At 36.4% G+C, this 18,047-nt stretch overlaps 1 protein-coding gene across 3 annotated transcripts; it reads left to right on the top strand.

Moving 5' to 3' along the window:
- LOC121422219 (alpha-L-fucosidase-like) lies at positions 1–15,770 on the top strand. 3 transcript variants are annotated; one of them, XM_041617127.1, is made up of 11 exons: positions 1–115; positions 793–832; positions 1,086–1,213; positions 4,643–4,879; positions 5,137–5,243; positions 6,776–6,906; positions 7,388–7,521; positions 10,492–10,589; positions 11,976–12,108; positions 12,938–13,108; positions 13,899–15,770. In XM_041617127.1, the coding sequence occupies exons 3-11, from the start codon at positions 1,092–1,094 to the stop codon at positions 14,146–14,148; spliced, it is 1,383 nt and encodes a 460-aa protein (XP_041473061.1). In that variant the 5' UTR covers positions 1–115; positions 793–832; positions 1,086–1,091; the 3' UTR covers positions 14,149–15,770. The 3 variants fall into 3 exon arrangements, with proteins under 3 accessions (XP_041473061.1, XP_041473060.1, XP_041473063.1); XM_041617126.1 differs by lacking the exon at positions 793–832; XM_041617129.1 differs by lacking the exons at positions 793–832; positions 1,086–1,213.
- The last annotated feature ends 2,277 nt before the right edge of the window (positions 15,771–18,047 follow it).

Genomic DNA, 18,047 nt, shown 5'->3' with positions numbered 1-18,047 from the left:
TGACTTGCAAAACTCCCAGGCCATGAGCTGATCCTGAGGCTGAGAGGACGTTCATTCTTCAACAAAAGCCATGAAATCCATGAATTAAGATCAGCTTTGATAAAGGAAATTACGGGTAAAGTGTATTTATGAGTAGATCTATGTGGATTTTCACTATACTTTTGCCATACGGTACGTGGGCGTGAAAATGCCAACAGGACTAATACTTAATAGCGGTACCGGCGCCGCGCCCCCGCGGGCCGCGCCGCCTAGCCTGGCCTGGCTGGCTAGCGTCGTCCCCGCCCCATATCCAGCGCCACGCGCACGCAAGCCACTTTTCGCACCGAGGCGAGGTGTTAGCATAGGCTGCGCTGCCTGGCCGGATGGGATGGAAATTATGGAATGAGGCGTGAATTGTGATCCGCTCAATATTGATTATATGGATCTAGGCCTACTACTAGAAAAATAAATGAGAAACATGATCATCATCATGCATCACAGTCTAGGCCATACTGTCTGCCGTCTAGGCACTGCCACTACTAGTCACCAGCAAATTTCTCTGGCACAAACGTTAAATTATTGAGTATCATGCCATGGGCGGAAATCCCAGGGTGGCACGTCCCTATCCAAAATAGTGGGGGGGGACACAATATCAAATTTCCCCCCTATTTTTTGTCTTTTATGATGGAAATAAATACATCATTAAAATTCGAAAATAAAACATTTATTTTGGAGGAGATGACTGACCTTTTTGGGTTGTAAGTTGTAACCTTCTTTTTTCTCTCTTTTTTTTTTGCTTGTCGAATTTTCCAGCCCCTGGTCCCCCTACCTTTGTTGAGAGATTTCCGCCCTTGTGAGTATATATCATAGGCCTATGTTTTTCAGAAGACCAAAATAGTCTAAATGTTAGAATTTGAAATACACCAGTTGTGTATATAGTTGTATACTGTATTTCATCAATAAATACTTACGTTGTTGTTGTTTTCGTTGTGGGTCGTTTCCACACCCAAATAATCTCAGTATTCAGTTTGTTTGTCACAAGGTTGATGAGCTGCTAGGTACTATTGTACTTTCTTACAATTATATCTGTTTCATTTGTGCTACAGACCACCATGAAGTCGTCAATACTCTGTGCCAGCTTGTTGTGCCTCATATTGACCATCCCTTTGAGTCTTTGTGCGACAAGATATCAACCTAACTGGGATTCCATCGATTCGAGACCAATACCAGCATGGTAAAAACTCTTCTGGGATGAAAATACACTGGGAGTGGGGGGTATGAATCTGGACCTCCCACTCCCCATGTGCCCCCCCAAAAAATGCATTATTAATAATTTTTATAATAAATGATGATAATATAGAAATAGAGAATGAAATTAAATAATGATAATGATATAATGATAATGACATAATTATCATTATATCATTATCATTAAATAATGATAATGATATAATGAAATGAATTATTATCATTATCATTATTCAATTATCATGATAATGATAATAATTCATTTCATTATATCATTATCATTATTTAATGATAATGATAATTATATCATTATCATTATATCATTATCATTATCATTAAATAATGATAATGATATAATGAAATGAATGAAGATATTAGAGATTTTATTTAAAAAAAAGGTAATATAAAAAAGCTGAAATCAATAGTAAATTGCAAAATGGAATAAAATAATGTTTTAGATAATGCATAGATCTAGGTCTAAACAATAGAAAATTTGAAACTGATTTGTAAATGATAGATAAGAAATAGTATTCATCTGAAGATTTGTTTTAAAGATAAGTTCCAGTTTTGGTAACGTGGTAACGATCTCAAAATGACTTTTTACAGAATCTAATATAATGACCACACAAGTGTCTGTTTGTATGAATAAAAAATAAGTGCCAAAGCATTCTGGAAGAAATTGTGTAATTGCTGAGAAATAAGCGCGCGGATTCGGTCACTTCCGTCGGGTCTTTATTCCAGCAATAATAATACACTGTCCCACGTGTGCCTATTTGTGTTGGTGATCTTCAGTGTGAACATTTTTCAGCGTAGATTTCAAGATTTCACAAAGTTCAGTTTATGTAACTGTACCAGATATAGATCCTTGATGATATACTGACAATTAAGCCTGGTTTTTCAGACTTTCTCATGAAATCAGTGTTTACTGCAACTACTGGCATTTCTCTTTAAACTCTAATAATACTAGATTTTGATCCTGGGTGACCAGACGTCCCGTATTTCCCGGGATTGTCCCGTATTTTGCCCCTTTGTCCCGGCGTCCCGACAAACCCTTCACGGGATGCCTATTTGTCCCTTATTTAAGAATATTGAACAAAATGTAGTTAATAAAAGTGATGAATTTAAATCAATTAACCAACAGCTGACGAAGCAAAGATAACAATGAAACCAATTTGGAGGTGTAATCGGTGGAACAAATTATTGAGTTTTCATAACCGTGACTAGATCTTGTTGTTTCAGCTTTCGTTTTGAGTCTTGTTGTGTATGATGCCGCTATGTTCCATCTAATTTTTAAGTTTGAAAATGTTTTACTTTGAAATTTTATTGTCTAAAACATTTTAGTTTTTCAAAATTCTAAGAATGTATTAAAAAGCACCAAATATCATTATGATTTTTGTTAGATGACTGGATTTTTTGTTTGCTTGAATTTTGAACTTTTTTCCTCTTTCTTTCTTTTGTATCATTCTTTGTTCATCTTTATATCCTTCCTGCTTGCCCTTTTTTGTTCCATCTATCTTTATTTCCGATCTTTTTTTCCTGAACCTTTCTCTCTCTCTGTTCATTTGTCTTTCTTTCCTTCTTTCTGTTACTTTCCTTTATTAAATTTCATTTTTTATTTCCTAAATTCATCTTTCTTTCCTTAAACTTTTCTTTGCTTCCTTCTCCCTTTCTCTCTTTTTTTGTTCTTTCTCTCCTTCCATTATTTTCTCTTTCTTTCATTCTCTCTTCCCTTCATTCTTTCCTCCCTCTCTTTCATTATTTATTATATATTTCTTTCTAATTCTTTTCCCTTATCATTTCTTTCCCTTCCTTCCTTCCTTCCTTCCTTTCTTCCCCTCTTCCTTCCTCGCTTCCCGTTTCTTTCTTTCTTTGTTTCTTTCTTTCTTCCAAAGAATGAAGGAAACATTTTTCTTTCCTTCATTCTTTCTTTTCACCCCATTTTTCTTATTTTCTTTTTTCCTTTCTCTCCTTTATTTTGTCTTTCGCACATTTATTCATTGTCCTTTCTTTCTATATTCATTTCAAAGAATGACGAACACCCTTTCTTTCTCTTTTATTCTTTCTTTCATCCTTCTTTTATTCTAACTTTTTAAATTTTTTCTCTTCATTTTCCCCTTCAGTTCGTTTTTCTTTCTTTCTTTTTAATTCATCTCTTTTCTTTTGTCTTTACTTTCTCTCCTCCATTCTTTCGTTTACCCTCCCTTTCAATTCTTATATTTTTTCACAAGTCTAACACTGTATCTATGTTGATCCTTTTTGTCGATTGTCCCGTATTTCATTTTGTGAAATCTGGTCACCCTGTTTTGATCCTATGTCATATTGGATGTTACATCAAGTCAAATTTTACAAACAAAATCGTTGCAAAAATGTTCTGTTATGGATAATATTGTAATTTCAATCTAAATTGAATGTTGGATGAGATGAAACTGAAAGAATATTCACTACATTCTAGATAAAATCCTTTTTGTTTACAATGTCTTAAAATGAAAGGCGAGCAATGAATTAGCTTCACTGGTCCCAATATCTGGAATAGTCTCCCTATCAATATCCATTTATGTACTTCACTACGAGTATTCAAAAACAAGCTAAAATCATATCTGTTTTCTCATTAATACCCCTTTATATGTTTGTAGGCACTTGGAGAGCAGAATTTTATTTTTTGTCTTATTTTTGTTAATTGCCTTGAGCTTGATAATGGAAAGACGTTATATAAATATTTAAAGGAGAATGAACCTTTAGAACAAGATAGCTTGTGTGAAAATAGAGAAATCAAAGAAACAGATCATCGAAAGTTTTAGAAAAATCGGACAAATAATGAGAAAGTTATTAGCATTTTAATATTGCGATCACTAATGCTGTAGAGTTCCTCAAATTGGCAATGCGACAAAGATGTGTAATGTTACTTATGAACAACTCTCCCTGTTATTTTAGTATATATTTCACTTAAATTGCCTCTTTTATCACATCTATCAGTATATCGTGTTCTTTCTATAGGAGGGCATGTAATAGGCCTACAGATTTTTAAAGAATACATCATGGATAAAGAGTTTGTATCACCACAAGAAAAAGCAGAAAGAGACATTTTGAGGGTATTCTATAGTCCATCAGAGAGAAAGTTGTTCACATGTGACATCACACATCCTTGTCGCATTGCCAAAGGGAGGATCTCCATAGCATTAGTGATTGCAACATTGAAATTCTCATAACCTTCTCATTATTTGTCCGATTTTTCTCAACTTTCTTTGTTCTTATTCTTTGATTTTTCTGTTTCGACACAAGCCTACTTATTCCCAAGGTTTTATTCCCCTTCAATTTATATATTGGCAACATACCTTCTATTCACCACCTCTCCCTTTCCCCTTATATAGGCCTAGCTGCTTGACATATTTCATTATTTCTACTTTCATCCTTAAAGGTACGATGAGGCAAAGTTTGGGATCTTCATGCATTGGGGGGTGTACTCTGTTCCAAGCTTCTTCAGCGAATGGTTTTGGTACCGATGGAAGGGGGACAAACCGTATTCCCTGGTGATAGACTTCATGAAGAAGAATTACCGACCCGGTTTCACCTACGCAGACTTTGCCCGAGACTTCACGACCGAGTTCTTTGATCCTGCTCAGTGGGCAGAAATCATCAAGGCTTCTGGGGCAAAGTAAGGTCATCATTTTTTTATAGAAAATGGTTTCTCGGAAAGTGGGAACAGAAAATAATGGTGGGATGTAAGTGAACAGTGTTCGTTTATATCCTGTTTTATTTATGTATATTTTGTTCAGTTAGCTCTATTTGTGTGGATAACCATCTTGTATGGATGTATATACATCACCCCATGGGAGACCATCATATTGTTGAATGGGCTTCCCTGTTTTTAAACAAACGAATAAATAGATAAATAAACTGAATATTTAACAGGTATTGTGTTCTGACGAGCAAGCATCACGAGGGATTTACTAACTGGCCTTCGAATTCTTCCTGGAACTGGAACTCTATGGATGTAGGACCAAAAAGAGATCTTGTTGGTAAGTAAAACAAGACTTATTTTTCAGTACCAAGTAAGTGGTGCTACTCCTCTGCAAAGAAACCTTTCTGTAAGCCTGTTAGTGTGTGTGTTTCACAAAGGTGTCAGTCTGACTAAAAGTCATGCTTAAAATGCTTGATATTATAACTTCATGAATCCAGAAATCATTTCCAACACATCTACAGACTAATTTGTCTATTAAGGCCACCCCAGTGAAACAGAAAAAGTATAATTTTACAGTATATTTACCCAGGGCAGGCACTTCTGTTCCAAAAACAGTTCTCCCACCGGGCCATGTATTATTTTTACCCCACCGGGGGGCCACTGACATTGACGAGTGGATACCATGCGCGACCCCAAAAACACGCGAAAAGGATGTCTTTTTCAAAATAGGGCATGTTATGTACGTAATGTGATAAGGGTGTCAAAATCTCTAAAATAATGAAAAAGGGGTATCTATTTTTGCTAGGAAAGCTACGTGTTTAGGGTCAAATTTGCGAGGGTATAAAAAATCCAGACTGAAATGTTTTATAAAGGATGTACTTTTTGCCCGAAGAGTCAATACTACGTGTTTAGAGTACAATTTGCACGAGGTGTGGGAGGTGGGTCTGTAGATGAAGGTATAAAGGTAAATCCGACGACCGACATCCATGACATAACAATTGAAATATCGCTGTACTTGATTAGGGTTCAATTCAGGGAATACTTTCCAAGAGTATCGTTTTGTTTCCAATACTTGTTAAGGGTAGGGTTTCACACGCCAATACTTGTTAAGGGCTGCATTTTCAGAATATGGAAATTACGTGTTTAGGTTGCTTTTCGAGATCCATGGTAGCGCATGGTATCCACTTGTCAATCGAAGTGCCCCCCCCCCCTGGGTTACCCCAGGGGGGGGCAAAGAATTCAAAGAATTTCTTCCTACCGGGCACCCACTCACCTCATCTGGGTTGAGGGCAGCACAAAGTATGCAAACTTCTTGCTGAAGGAAAACATGCCATGGCTAGGAAGCAGTATCCACCGAAGACAGGTGGCCTTTGTAGAAGGTTCTATAACACATTCTTTTTTATGTGAGACCATTTTGGTCACCGCTAAACAGGTTTACATTAAAGACAGATAGCCGTCAAAACGGATTTGACTCCATGTATACTATGTGGAGCGATGTGGCCCAGTGGATTAGTCTTCGGACTTTGAAACAGAGGGTCGTGGGTTCGAATCCCAGCCATGGCGTAATTTCCTTCAGCAAGAAACTGATCCACGATGTGCTGCACTCGACCCAGGTGAGGTAAATGGGTACCGGTAGGAAGTAATTCCTTAAGCAGCTGTGTGCGCTATGAACGCCTAGCTTAGCCGGGTAATATAGGAGCGCCTTGAGCACCTAACAAGGTGGAAATGTGCGCAATATAAATATCCTATATTATTATTATTATTATTAGGCAATTTAATTGCCGTTGCAGACTTCAATCTTGCTTTGTTTAATGTTTTAATGACCCTTGTTAAATGAATATTTTGATTTCTATTCTCTCTTTGAATCAGGGGAACTTGCAGCCGGTATCCGCAACAATACGGACGTCCACTTTGGCCTGTACTACTCCCTCTTTGAGTGGTTCAATCCCCTGTTTCTCAAAGACAAAGCCAATGGCTTCACTACTACAGAATACAGAGATGTGAGTACCAGTCTTCTGCATTTTCATTTTCAAATATGATTTTGAATTGAGTCAGCACTATCAAAATCAGTTACATATCTTACGTTATGTTATGTAGCGTGTTTTTGTTTTGATAATTTATATGTTTTGATCACAAACAGATATATATTTATCCACTTTATTATTATTATAACTTTTTAAGAAAACAAAACAAAAAAGTACTACCATACAATTTTATTGATCTGAATCTTGGAGTTTTTAAAATAGATTTCACTGCTGCACAAACAAAGTGAGTGCCTGTATTTTCATGGCAATCATCTATGTATTAAATGCTATCTTTTTATGCTTCAAATTTGCTATGTACTTTTTTTCTCCCTTTCTATAATTTGTAGGGCCTTAAGCATGTTTTTAAGATGGAAAGTGCGCTCTACAAATTGTATGCATTATGATTATTATTATGAATCAATATTGACCCAAATGAATTTCAATGCCATTTCCCCAGAGAGTTCAAAGCCCAGACCTGTATGACCTAGTGAATCGGTACAAGCCAGAGGTCATATGGACAGACGGGTCCGGAACAGCTAACAGTGATTACTGGAAGAGCACAGAATTCCTTGCTTGGCTATACAATGACAGGTATTAAAATGTTTGGTTGCCAGGGGGGGGAGACACTGGCCCTTATTCTGACATCCAATTAAAGTCTGTGCTGAAAAAAGTCAAATTTCTGTATAATTCTAATAATTTCTAGAAGAGCAGAGAATTTCTTGCTTGGCTATATAGTGACAGGTAAGATGTTAGGTTGTCATGGGAAAAAAAATCTTTTTCCATTTAGTGTCTCACCTGCGAAGCAGAGTGAGACTATTCAGTCAGACCGCAGGTCCCTATGCTAATGAGCAAAAAGGCCAGATTCATCCAAATCATCTCGTGGCTGAATCCTCCTCCTTGCAAAATCTCGTGATTCGTGAGATTTTCTTTCTCTAAGAATTTACCTGTTTTAACCTCAAGTTAAATGAAATATTATTGCACCATCAGATAGAGTAAAAGTTACTCTTTCATATTGGTCATTTATTTTGTATACAATATTTTGTTAAATAAGTAAATTTCTGGCCTGAAAGTGTGCCTCAAAACTGAATTTTCTTCCTCTGTTTTCTTTTGCAAATTGTGCAAAATTTTTTATTTTGAGCCTCAATGATATCTATATCACCATAAAGCTGAACTTCTGTACTTTCTCACAATGCCACTCTTGATATGCGGCACCTTTTAATCGGGTCAAGATCACACTTTTCCCACCAAGGTACAAGACGAGATTTCTGAAATTTTGTACTTGCATGAAATCCAGAGTCCTGATTGGCTGGATAAGATTCACAGAACAACAGGCGCGGGGTATTTGAGGAGATTACCACATGGGAAGTGTGACCTTCCCACGAACCCAGGCACTGGAACTGTTGGAATTTGCCACTGGGTGGTCTCTTTGACCAATCAGAGTGCAGTATTCTTGTTTTCAAACTGCTTTATGTACTTGGCAAATGAAAAGTGTGATCTTGACCCGATTAAACCAATTCTTATTTTGAAACCTATATCATTTCAAAGCATACATATTCAGCTTTATCATGATATAAAAATCATTTGGGCTCAAACATAAATAAAGTGTGAAAATAGCAGCTTTTGTCAGGTGAAAATATTTATTTTGTAGCATATTTTAGATCAAAATTTTAACCTATATTACAAAATCTTTGAATAAATCCAAACACATGACCTAAAAGAATGATTCTTCTTCTTTACAATGGTACCAAATTCATGAAATTCGATGCACAATTAGAGCAGCAATGATCGAATGAAAAGAGGTGTTTTGGTCCGCATCAAGCTCATTAAATATGCAAAACAACTCAAGTCATGAATATCACTTGGATGAAAGAAGCCACTTTCTTGGGACCTGCAGTCTGACTGTATAGGCGCCGCTTTTCCAACGGCGGCGACGGCGGCGGCGTCAACATCAAATCTTAACCTGAGGTTAAGTTTTTGAAATGACATCATAACTTAGAAAGTATATGGACCTAGTTCATGAAACTTGGCCATAAGGTTAATCAAGTATTACTGAACATCCTATTAAAGTTTCATGTCACATGACCAAGGTCAAAGGTCATTTAGGGTCAATGAACTTAGACCATGTTGGAGGAATCAACATCGAAATCTTAACCTGAGGTTAAGTTTTTGAAATGTCATCATAACTTAGAAAATATATGGACCTAGTTCATGAAACTTGGACATAAGGTTAATCAAGTATCACTGAACATCCTGCATGAGTTTCACGTCACATGACCAAGGTCAAAGGTCATTTAGGGTCAATGAACTTTGGCCGAATTGGGGATATCTGTTGAATTCCCATCATAACTTTGAAAGTTTATGGATCTGATTCATGAAACTTGGACATAATAGTAATCAAGCATCACTGAATATTTTGTGCAAGTTTCAGGTCTCATGATCAAGGTCAAAGGTCATTTAGGGTCAATGAACTTTGGCCGAATCGGGGGTATCTGTTGAATTACCATCATAACTTTGAAAGTTTATTGGTCTACTTCATTAAACTTGGACATATGAGTAATCAAATATCACTGAACATCCTGTGCGCGTTTCAGGTCACATGACCAAGGTCAAAGGTCAATGAACTTTGGCCGAATTGGGTGTATCAGTTGAATTACCATCAAAACTTTGAAAGTTTATGGATCTGATTCATGAAACTTGTACATAAGAGTAATCAAGTATCACTGAACATCCTGTGCGAGTTTCAGGTCACATGATCAAGGTCAAAGGTCATGTAAGGTCAATGAACTTTGGCCATGTTGGGGTTTTTTGTTGAATAACCATCATATCTCTGTAAGTTTATTGGTCTAGTTCATAAAAAGTGGACATAAGAGTAACCATGTATCACTGAACATCTTGTGTGAGTTAGAGTAGTATTCAAAGCCAGCACTGCTGCTATATTGAACCGCGTGATGCAGGTGAGACGGCCAGAGGCATTCCACTTGTTTAGAAAAAAAATCTGTCGGCCCACATCTGTATATGTGTGGTGGGGTATGGATGTGTGTATGGGTGTGAGAGTAATATAGTTTTTCAGCGCTTGCAATTTCTCAGGCCCGTATTCTGAAGTCGGGTTTAACTTAAACTCAGGTAGTTGTGGTTTAAGTATGGATAGCCAATTGTTACATAAATCACTAACAGTAGGGATGTCATACTTCAGCTCATTTGGCTCTCAAATCATTTGTAATTTTCTAGGAAGTAAAAATAGATGATTGTCTTCACCATCGATGAATCAGGAAAGAGCACAGTAAGCGTAAGAAACATACAACTTAATAAAAAAAATTATACTGTTGGCTTCCCATATTTAAACCACAACTTTAAACCTGAGTTTAATTTAAACCCGACTTCAGAATACGGGCCATTGTGTTTAAATATTACAAGAATGCTAAACATGTCTTGACTGGGAGCCAATGAGTGCGTTATTTTCATAATTGCAATTCATCGCAAACCTTTGTGTTACGGAGCCCTGCTCTTGTGCTGGATCCCCGTTCAGCAAATTAGATTACTTTATATTTTCTCTTTTCTCAGTCCAGTGAAGGACACTGTAGTGGTTAATGATCGTTGGGGTGATGATTGCCCTTGCAAGCATGGAGGCTACTACACTTGCCATGATCGTTATGATCCAGGTCAGTCTGCATAATGTGCAATTCAGTGTTCTGTTTTATTGTTAACATTGAAGGTGAAGATCACCCAATCAATAAGTAGGTTTCAATAAAAGCATTTAGAGAAAAATATTGGAGAGGGTGTAAAATAATAAAATTCTTCAAAAATATGAGATTTATGAATTCTTTTTAATTTGTTACATTATATGCGAGAGTTTGTGCGATATGATTTGATAAAATTGATGAATTCCAACTTGTTAATGATTTGTGATACATGTAGATGAAGATATTGTTTTATACATGTAGAAAAGGGAATGGATATGATGTGTTTGGTGATATATTGAATGCACAAAAAAAATTACTTTTTTTTTTTTAGTAGAAAATTACACTGTATGGAATTTATCTCGCATTATATTTAAGGAGCTGCTCATTTCTGACCTTACAAAATTAAAACATAAATTCATAATTGTTATTTTGTGTTGATGATAATGAAGGTAATTGGTGAAGGTGGCAGTAATCAATTATGATGATGATGAAGTTAATGTTGGTGGAAATGATTGATTGATTGAATGGTTTATTTATTTCAGATATTCACTGAAAATAGCAGCCAAAGGTTTGATTACATTCAGTTTACAAATGGTATATACAGACATATAAAAAATATACAACTTAGAATGAAATAGGCAAATATCAAAATGAAATTATTCTACAAAATAATTATACATAAATATGAAAGTAATTGAAATACCCAGCATATGAGAAGAAAGCCTCAGAGGTAGAATAAAGTACATGTGGTGAGAACATGTTAGAATGCAAGACAAATGAAATAAGAGGAAGAGAGGGAGACAGGAACAAAGTTAAAGAGATTGGGTATTTAACAAAGATGGAAAAAATTATCGGAAATAGTAATTTTAATGCAACAAATGAAAAACTAAGGAAGAAACAAATCATATTGGGATACATGTTTCTAAGTAATGTATTATGAGGATGATGATTTGTTTGTTTCTTTTGTTTTTATATCTGTATTCACAATACATTGTCAAAAATATTTATATTATGTGCAATATACAAAATAATAAAATATATACAGTATAATCATAATACATAATTAGAACAAAAGAAAACAGTGTGAGCATATACTTCATAAAAAAAAACAACATTAACATATGAACACAAGTGACCGCGATTGTGAGCGGTTAAGCTTGAAATTGATGGTGAGAAGGAGGAAGATTAGAACGAAGGCTGATACAATGATGGTGATGATGATTAAACATGTACATGTAATATCCATTAAAAACATCTTAAAATAACTTGTCATATGCCATTAACAGAGCGTTGTATCCTTTGGAAAAGGTGATATATATATCAATTATTATTACTACTATTATTTTTACCTACCGTTATTCCCAGGTGTTCTTCAGAAACACAAATTTGAAGATGCCATGAGTGTGACCAAAGGAGGGTGGGGTTATGCACGAGAGAAGCCCCTCAGGAGCTATCTGACTGCACCAGAGCTTCTAGTACACTTGATACGAGTCGTCAGGTACGGCTTCCTCCCTTTTCAACGTTTCTAACATACTTGTTCGGGGAGACATAATTTAACCCTGATTCTATATAAGATATTGGTCTTGCTGAATGATGCATTTGATTTTAAAGCCTTGTCATTAGGACTTTTAGAGCATATCAAATATTTCAGAAAATGTATCTTGTTCAAATTCAGAATTTGCCTACATAGCTATACATTTGTGTTAAGGATTTCACTTGTATTTCTTTTTTCAAATTATAGATTAAAACATGTTTAACATACTTTTGATGTTCCTCTGTGTCCAGTTTGAACAGGAACATTTTTCTGCCTCTAGAACTTTATCGATGTTCATTTGAAAGTTGAAATTTGAAATGTTTGTATTCTAATCATGTAGAAAATTCTGAATGTATCATCATTTTGATGTCTTTACTTTGATCATGTGTAAGAGCTGTGGTGTAGTGGGTGTAGTGTAGTGTAACTCTAGTGGTGTAGTGTAACTCTTGCCATGTAATGAGAGGGTCATGTGTTTAATCGTTTTGTCGTCTAGCATCCTTTAGCAAGGCGTCAATCCATGCTTTGCCACTCTCCACCCAGGTGCTAAATGGTTCCCAGAAGGATGTAAAAGCCTATTGGGAATGCCTAGCAATTGATTCATGGAACTTTCGTTTGAATGCTCCCCAGGGAGTGGAGAAAGTGCTTACATTGTGTATGGGCATGCAAGGATCCGATGAACGGGGTAATAATGATGACATTGTGAAGCACTTTAATCGAAACATAAATTATTAAGTGCTATTCAAATGTACCTATCAGTCAATTTATCAATAAAAAAATTAATTTGATATTTCAGCTGTGGAGGAAATCTACTGCTCAACATTGGTCCAACCCACGATGGTCGGATCATGCCAATCTTTGAGGAGCGGCTTCGTCAGATTGGATCGTGGCTGAAGGTCAACGGCGAGGGCATCTACTCTTCAAGGCCATGGAGAAAACAGAATGATACTGTTACTCCCAACGTTTGGTAAGGTTTCATTTATTAATTTTATTGTTGACTTGATAATATAATTGGCAATCAGGATCGGCAAGCTGGAAAGAAAAAAGCATTGCATATCGCAACGTTGAATTGTTTCAAAGAGATCACAAGTTTTTATTGTTGGGTTAAATTCTTTCAAGGTTTCACTATGGTACATGTAGTTTTTTCAGTGGAAAAAGTGAGCAAGTTGTGCCAAGAACCTCCGAGAAATGTATGGTTTAACCCCTATCATTATGTCAATCTGTTATTATTCGTCAATCTGCCTGTCAGAAAAAAATCCAGTACTCCACCAGGCATGAAAAGTGTTCCTGATGCTCCTGTCAATACACACTACACACTTTTATGTGCATGGGGTGACCTGGGGGGCGTTTCATGAAAGGACTTGTCGGACCTTTTATCCGACAAGTCCCATTTTATCTGACAGTTACCATAGGAATAGTGCCTCTCAGCCAATCAAAATCATGGAAAGATGTCAGATCTGACAACTTGTCGGATGAAAATATTGATGAAACGCTCCCCTGTTCATTAAGCTACTACTTTTAGGGACACCCTAATTGTTTAAATTTTATTTACAATGATTGTTATTCATGTAATGCTATGGTCACATATACCTTTACGTAAAAATGATTTCATACCATCTATTTATATATACTATACACTTTTTAAATTTCGAATTCGATGAGATTTAAGTCGGAAAGTGCATTTGTATGTATGTTTTCCTTACGTATGATACACACTGAACAAACTAATATCATGCATATTCATATTTCCATCATAGGTACACCACGAGTCCCAAGACTAAAGCAGTGTATGCTTTCCTCCTGGAGTGGCCGGTGAATAATCTTGTCTACCTGAGGGACCCAGTTGTGACCTCTACCAGCACCGTTTCCATGTTGGGTCACGATGCGCCCCTGAAATGGACGGTAGGAAACCATGGGAGGGGGATGAATGTTACCCTTCCGCTCCTCAATCCAGCCACGATGCCCTGTGACTGGGCATGGACGTTGAAATTAGGGGGAGTGGAGTGATTTCATACCCCTTAAATTGGACAGTTGGTACTGGTAGGAGAGAGATAAATGTTACCATTACTATCCTCACTCGCTAGGATTGGACATTGAAATAAGGAGTAGAGTGGTCTTGTACCCCTTAAATTGGACAGTAGGTACTGGTAGGAGGGGGATGAATGTTCCCCCCTACTCCTCACTCCTGCCATGGCGCCCAATGACTGGGCGTGGTCATTGAAATTAGGAGTCGAGTCATCTTTGGACTCTTTATATCTCCATTTTTCATACTCTGCCTTGTAGAGAACTGCCTTCATTTCGTCAACTAATGCTCTAACTCTTTCACTCTTATCACGATTCCTTGCACTAATCATGATGCTAACAATAATGATCATACTGGCTATTATGTAACATTAATATCTGTTGTAATAGGTGACACAACATTTGCTCCTGCGACAGTTGCTCCGGTCTTCACGTCTCAGGGGGCATAGGTTAGAGTTAGAATCGTAAACAAATTTTTTTTCAGAAAAATGTAAAGATAATGATTAGGGTTTATTTAATTTTGGAGGTTGGGTTTTATGTTTGGCTTAACTTGCAGATTTTCCATCAGAGCAAATGTCATGAAACCGTTTTAATAAGGTTCTACGTGTGGGAAACTATTCCAGTGTATTTCGTTCCGTTATCCGTGATATATAATTGTAATTGTCAGTATAATTTAAGAAAAATGAATTTATCAGTATTATAGAAATAAGATTGTCAGTATCATAAAAAAAAACCTTATAATCTAAATCAGCCGATTCATTTATTTTTTACAAAAAGTTATTTATTCCTACTACATACAGAAAAATATTGTAAGGTATTTTTTTTTTTTTAGTATTAACAAAATATAATGGAAATCAGCTGAAATGATAAATAATTTTCCCAACTCTGTATTATGTAATACTTTGACTTTCTTTCTCAAGTAATGTAAAATAAAATGAATGAACTGCCATCTTTATAGAGGAGCAATGTGGCTCAGTGGAACAGTCTCCTGACTTTGAAATAGGGGGTTGTGGGTTCGAATCCCAGCCATGAGGTTATTTCCTACAGCAAGATATTGATCCATTTTGTGCTGCACTCAACCCGGGCAATCAGAAAATTTGTAAAGGCTTGCCGGGTTCAAACCAGGTTAATAGTATCCAAGGAAGCGAATAGAGGTGTTAGGTGATATGAGATACATATATGTATTCTCTATGCAAGAAGATGAATATTACTTCATGTATTTTTATTCTTATTATTATTATTATGAAATAGTCCAGTACATTTGCAAAAAACTTTTGGGAGCCGCTCTCATATGTATTTCTCTAAATTTTGTTGTCATTTTCATACAATATTTGCCTCGTACATGTTACTTTTCTTTAATGCCTTGATGCTATGAATACCGGGTATGTGTGCCTGTTCTTAGATAGCAGTACATCATCCAAGATATTGGAAATTCAAATAGATTCCAAGTGTGACTTGGGAGAGGACAAAAAATATGCAATATATTGTTTTAGATATAAGTGTGCTATCAATTTCAATGCAAAGAGGCTGAAAAACTGAATCGTCAAAATATGTTGTCAGTGTTCAAGTAAGAAGTGATATGTTTGATAAACATGAAGTCGTATATTACAATTATTGTATTGTGTATTTATATGTAGTTCAATACCCCCCCCCCCCCTCCTCTCATCTTGCTTACATATGGTCCTTCATGAAAAAAAACCTATTTGTTTAGAGGGGGAGGGGCAGTGGCGTACCTAGGATTTTCCTAGGGGGGCGGCAATTTCGTCCGCCAAAAAACTGACAAGCAAAAAAAAGAGCGGTGGTTTGTCAGGGATCAGTTGTGACTCGTTGGGGGAGGGGGCAGTCTGCCCCAGTTAGGTACACTAATGGGGAAGGGGTAGATAATTTAACGAGAGTTCAACCAACCTGTATCAGGTCTTGGATTAATCTTGGATTTGCTTTGCAAAAGCATCTTTTTAAAAAAAGTAAGGTTATAAAAGAAGTTTGTTTTCTCTAAAATGTAATTTCATCTTCTTGCCAGTCAACTTGCTGCGCCAAAAGAGTACAGAATGATTATTTTGTTCTTCATTACGAATTGTACAATGCCTACTTAGTTTGTTGTATGCGAGCAAAAGGGAGGCCGATTGTCAAATATTTGTATCGTTGCACACATACTGTCCATAATGTACCATTTCAGGGTCGGGAACAAGGCGATGTCACAATAAAAATTAGGATTCAATGAATAGCACTTTGTAAATTATGCAGGTGCAGTACGTGCAGGGCTTACTAGCTAAATGTGCATTGCTGCTGCAGATCTGATGTACATTTGTGAGATTTTACTTTTTGTGCTTTCAATAATTTTCTCTCATTTTCATAGGGAATAATCTATTCTAATTTTTGCTAACCTTCAAGGTGTTGTACAACACACGGTGGAAGAAAGAAACTATTCAAATATTCTATTCAACGAGGTGTAGCCTCGTTAAATAAAGCATCTTTATTTCACCTTACATGTATGCGAAATTTCACACCATCCCACTTATGCATATTCCCTATTTGTATATTGTTTGATATCAATCTCCAGAGTCAGAGTAAGTTAAGTTTACATATGAAGTAAATCTTCTACATGTATAGAATCAAATTTTTAGACCCAGAGGCCCGTATTCTGAAGTCAGGTTTAACTTAGACCACGGTCTAACTCCGTGCTGAAATTATGAGAAGCCAAAAGTGTCAAATGTTTTTATTAACATGTATGTTTCGTATGTTCGCTGTGCTCTTTCCTGATTCATCGATGGTGAAGACAATTATCTATTTATACTTCCTTGACAATTATGAATGATTTGAGAGCCAAATGAGCTGAAATATGATATCGCTACCATTGGTGATTTATGTAACAATTGGCTATCCATACTTAAACCACAACTTTAAGCCCGAGTTTAAGTTAAACTCGACTTCAGAATATGGGCCATAGGGTGTATCATAAAGCTGTTTGTAAATTACAAGCGATTTGGTGAACGACTTACGATCCTTTCTTGGGAACTGAATCACCATCTAGGTAAGTACGTTGTACATCATCTACCACAAGAAAGGATCACCAGTCGTTTGTAAAACGGGCAACGGATTTATCAAACACACACCTGGGCCCCATCTTAGTATTGGACCGACCATATTGGATGTAGAGACAAAGCTGGAAGTTTATTAGCCCCATGTCACATAGGGTTGTCTCTGGTATGGTGAATATTTTAATGGATGGGATTTCCAGTGCCCCTCAATTGCAGATTTAAATGCATTTACACTAGTAGCTGAAACTGCTTCCTCTGGCAAAGCGTTCCAGTTATTAATGCTTCTAGCTGTAAAAGCATATCTTACAAAGATTTACAGTTGATCTGATAAATCTCAACCATATGGTAATCCATCAATGTCATAATTTATTCTACAGGAAATTCGCGCAATGTCTTTGTACACAAAGAGAAGCACACTGAATTTTCAAGAAAGCAATGAATGTATGAAGATGCAGCATATCAAGAAAATATATAGATCAAACATACAGTTTAGATGTTGACATTTCTGGCTTTCCATATTTGTGCTTGATTAGATCAACCACAACTCTTTGAAAGACGAGGCCGTTGCAGAAAGAGTTGTGTTTTAATCAATCGCAAGTCCTAAATACACACACACTTGATTAACCAGGGCTCCGCACTAACCCATTTTTTCTACTGGTCCGAACCTAAAATCTACTGGTCCCAAAAAATAAAGAAAACAATAAAAAAGGCGAAAGTTTATTTTTGTAGCCTTTCGTTACCCCCCCCCCCCCCAATAAAAAGAAGGAATGAAGGACAAAAAGAAAGCAAGAAAGAAATGAAGATGGAAAGAAAAAAGAAAGAATGAAAGAAAGAAAGGAAGGAAAA

Source organism: Lytechinus variegatus, chromosome 10 (genome assembly GCF_018143015.1).
Source record: "Lytechinus variegatus isolate NC3 chromosome 10, Lvar_3.0, whole genome shotgun sequence".
In the NCBI taxonomy this organism is placed as follows: Eukaryota; Metazoa; Echinodermata; class Echinoidea; order Temnopleuroida; family Toxopneustidae; genus Lytechinus; species Lytechinus variegatus.
The sequence above is the reverse complement of the archived record's forward strand: the minus strand, read 5'-3'. Positions and strand labels throughout refer to the sequence as shown.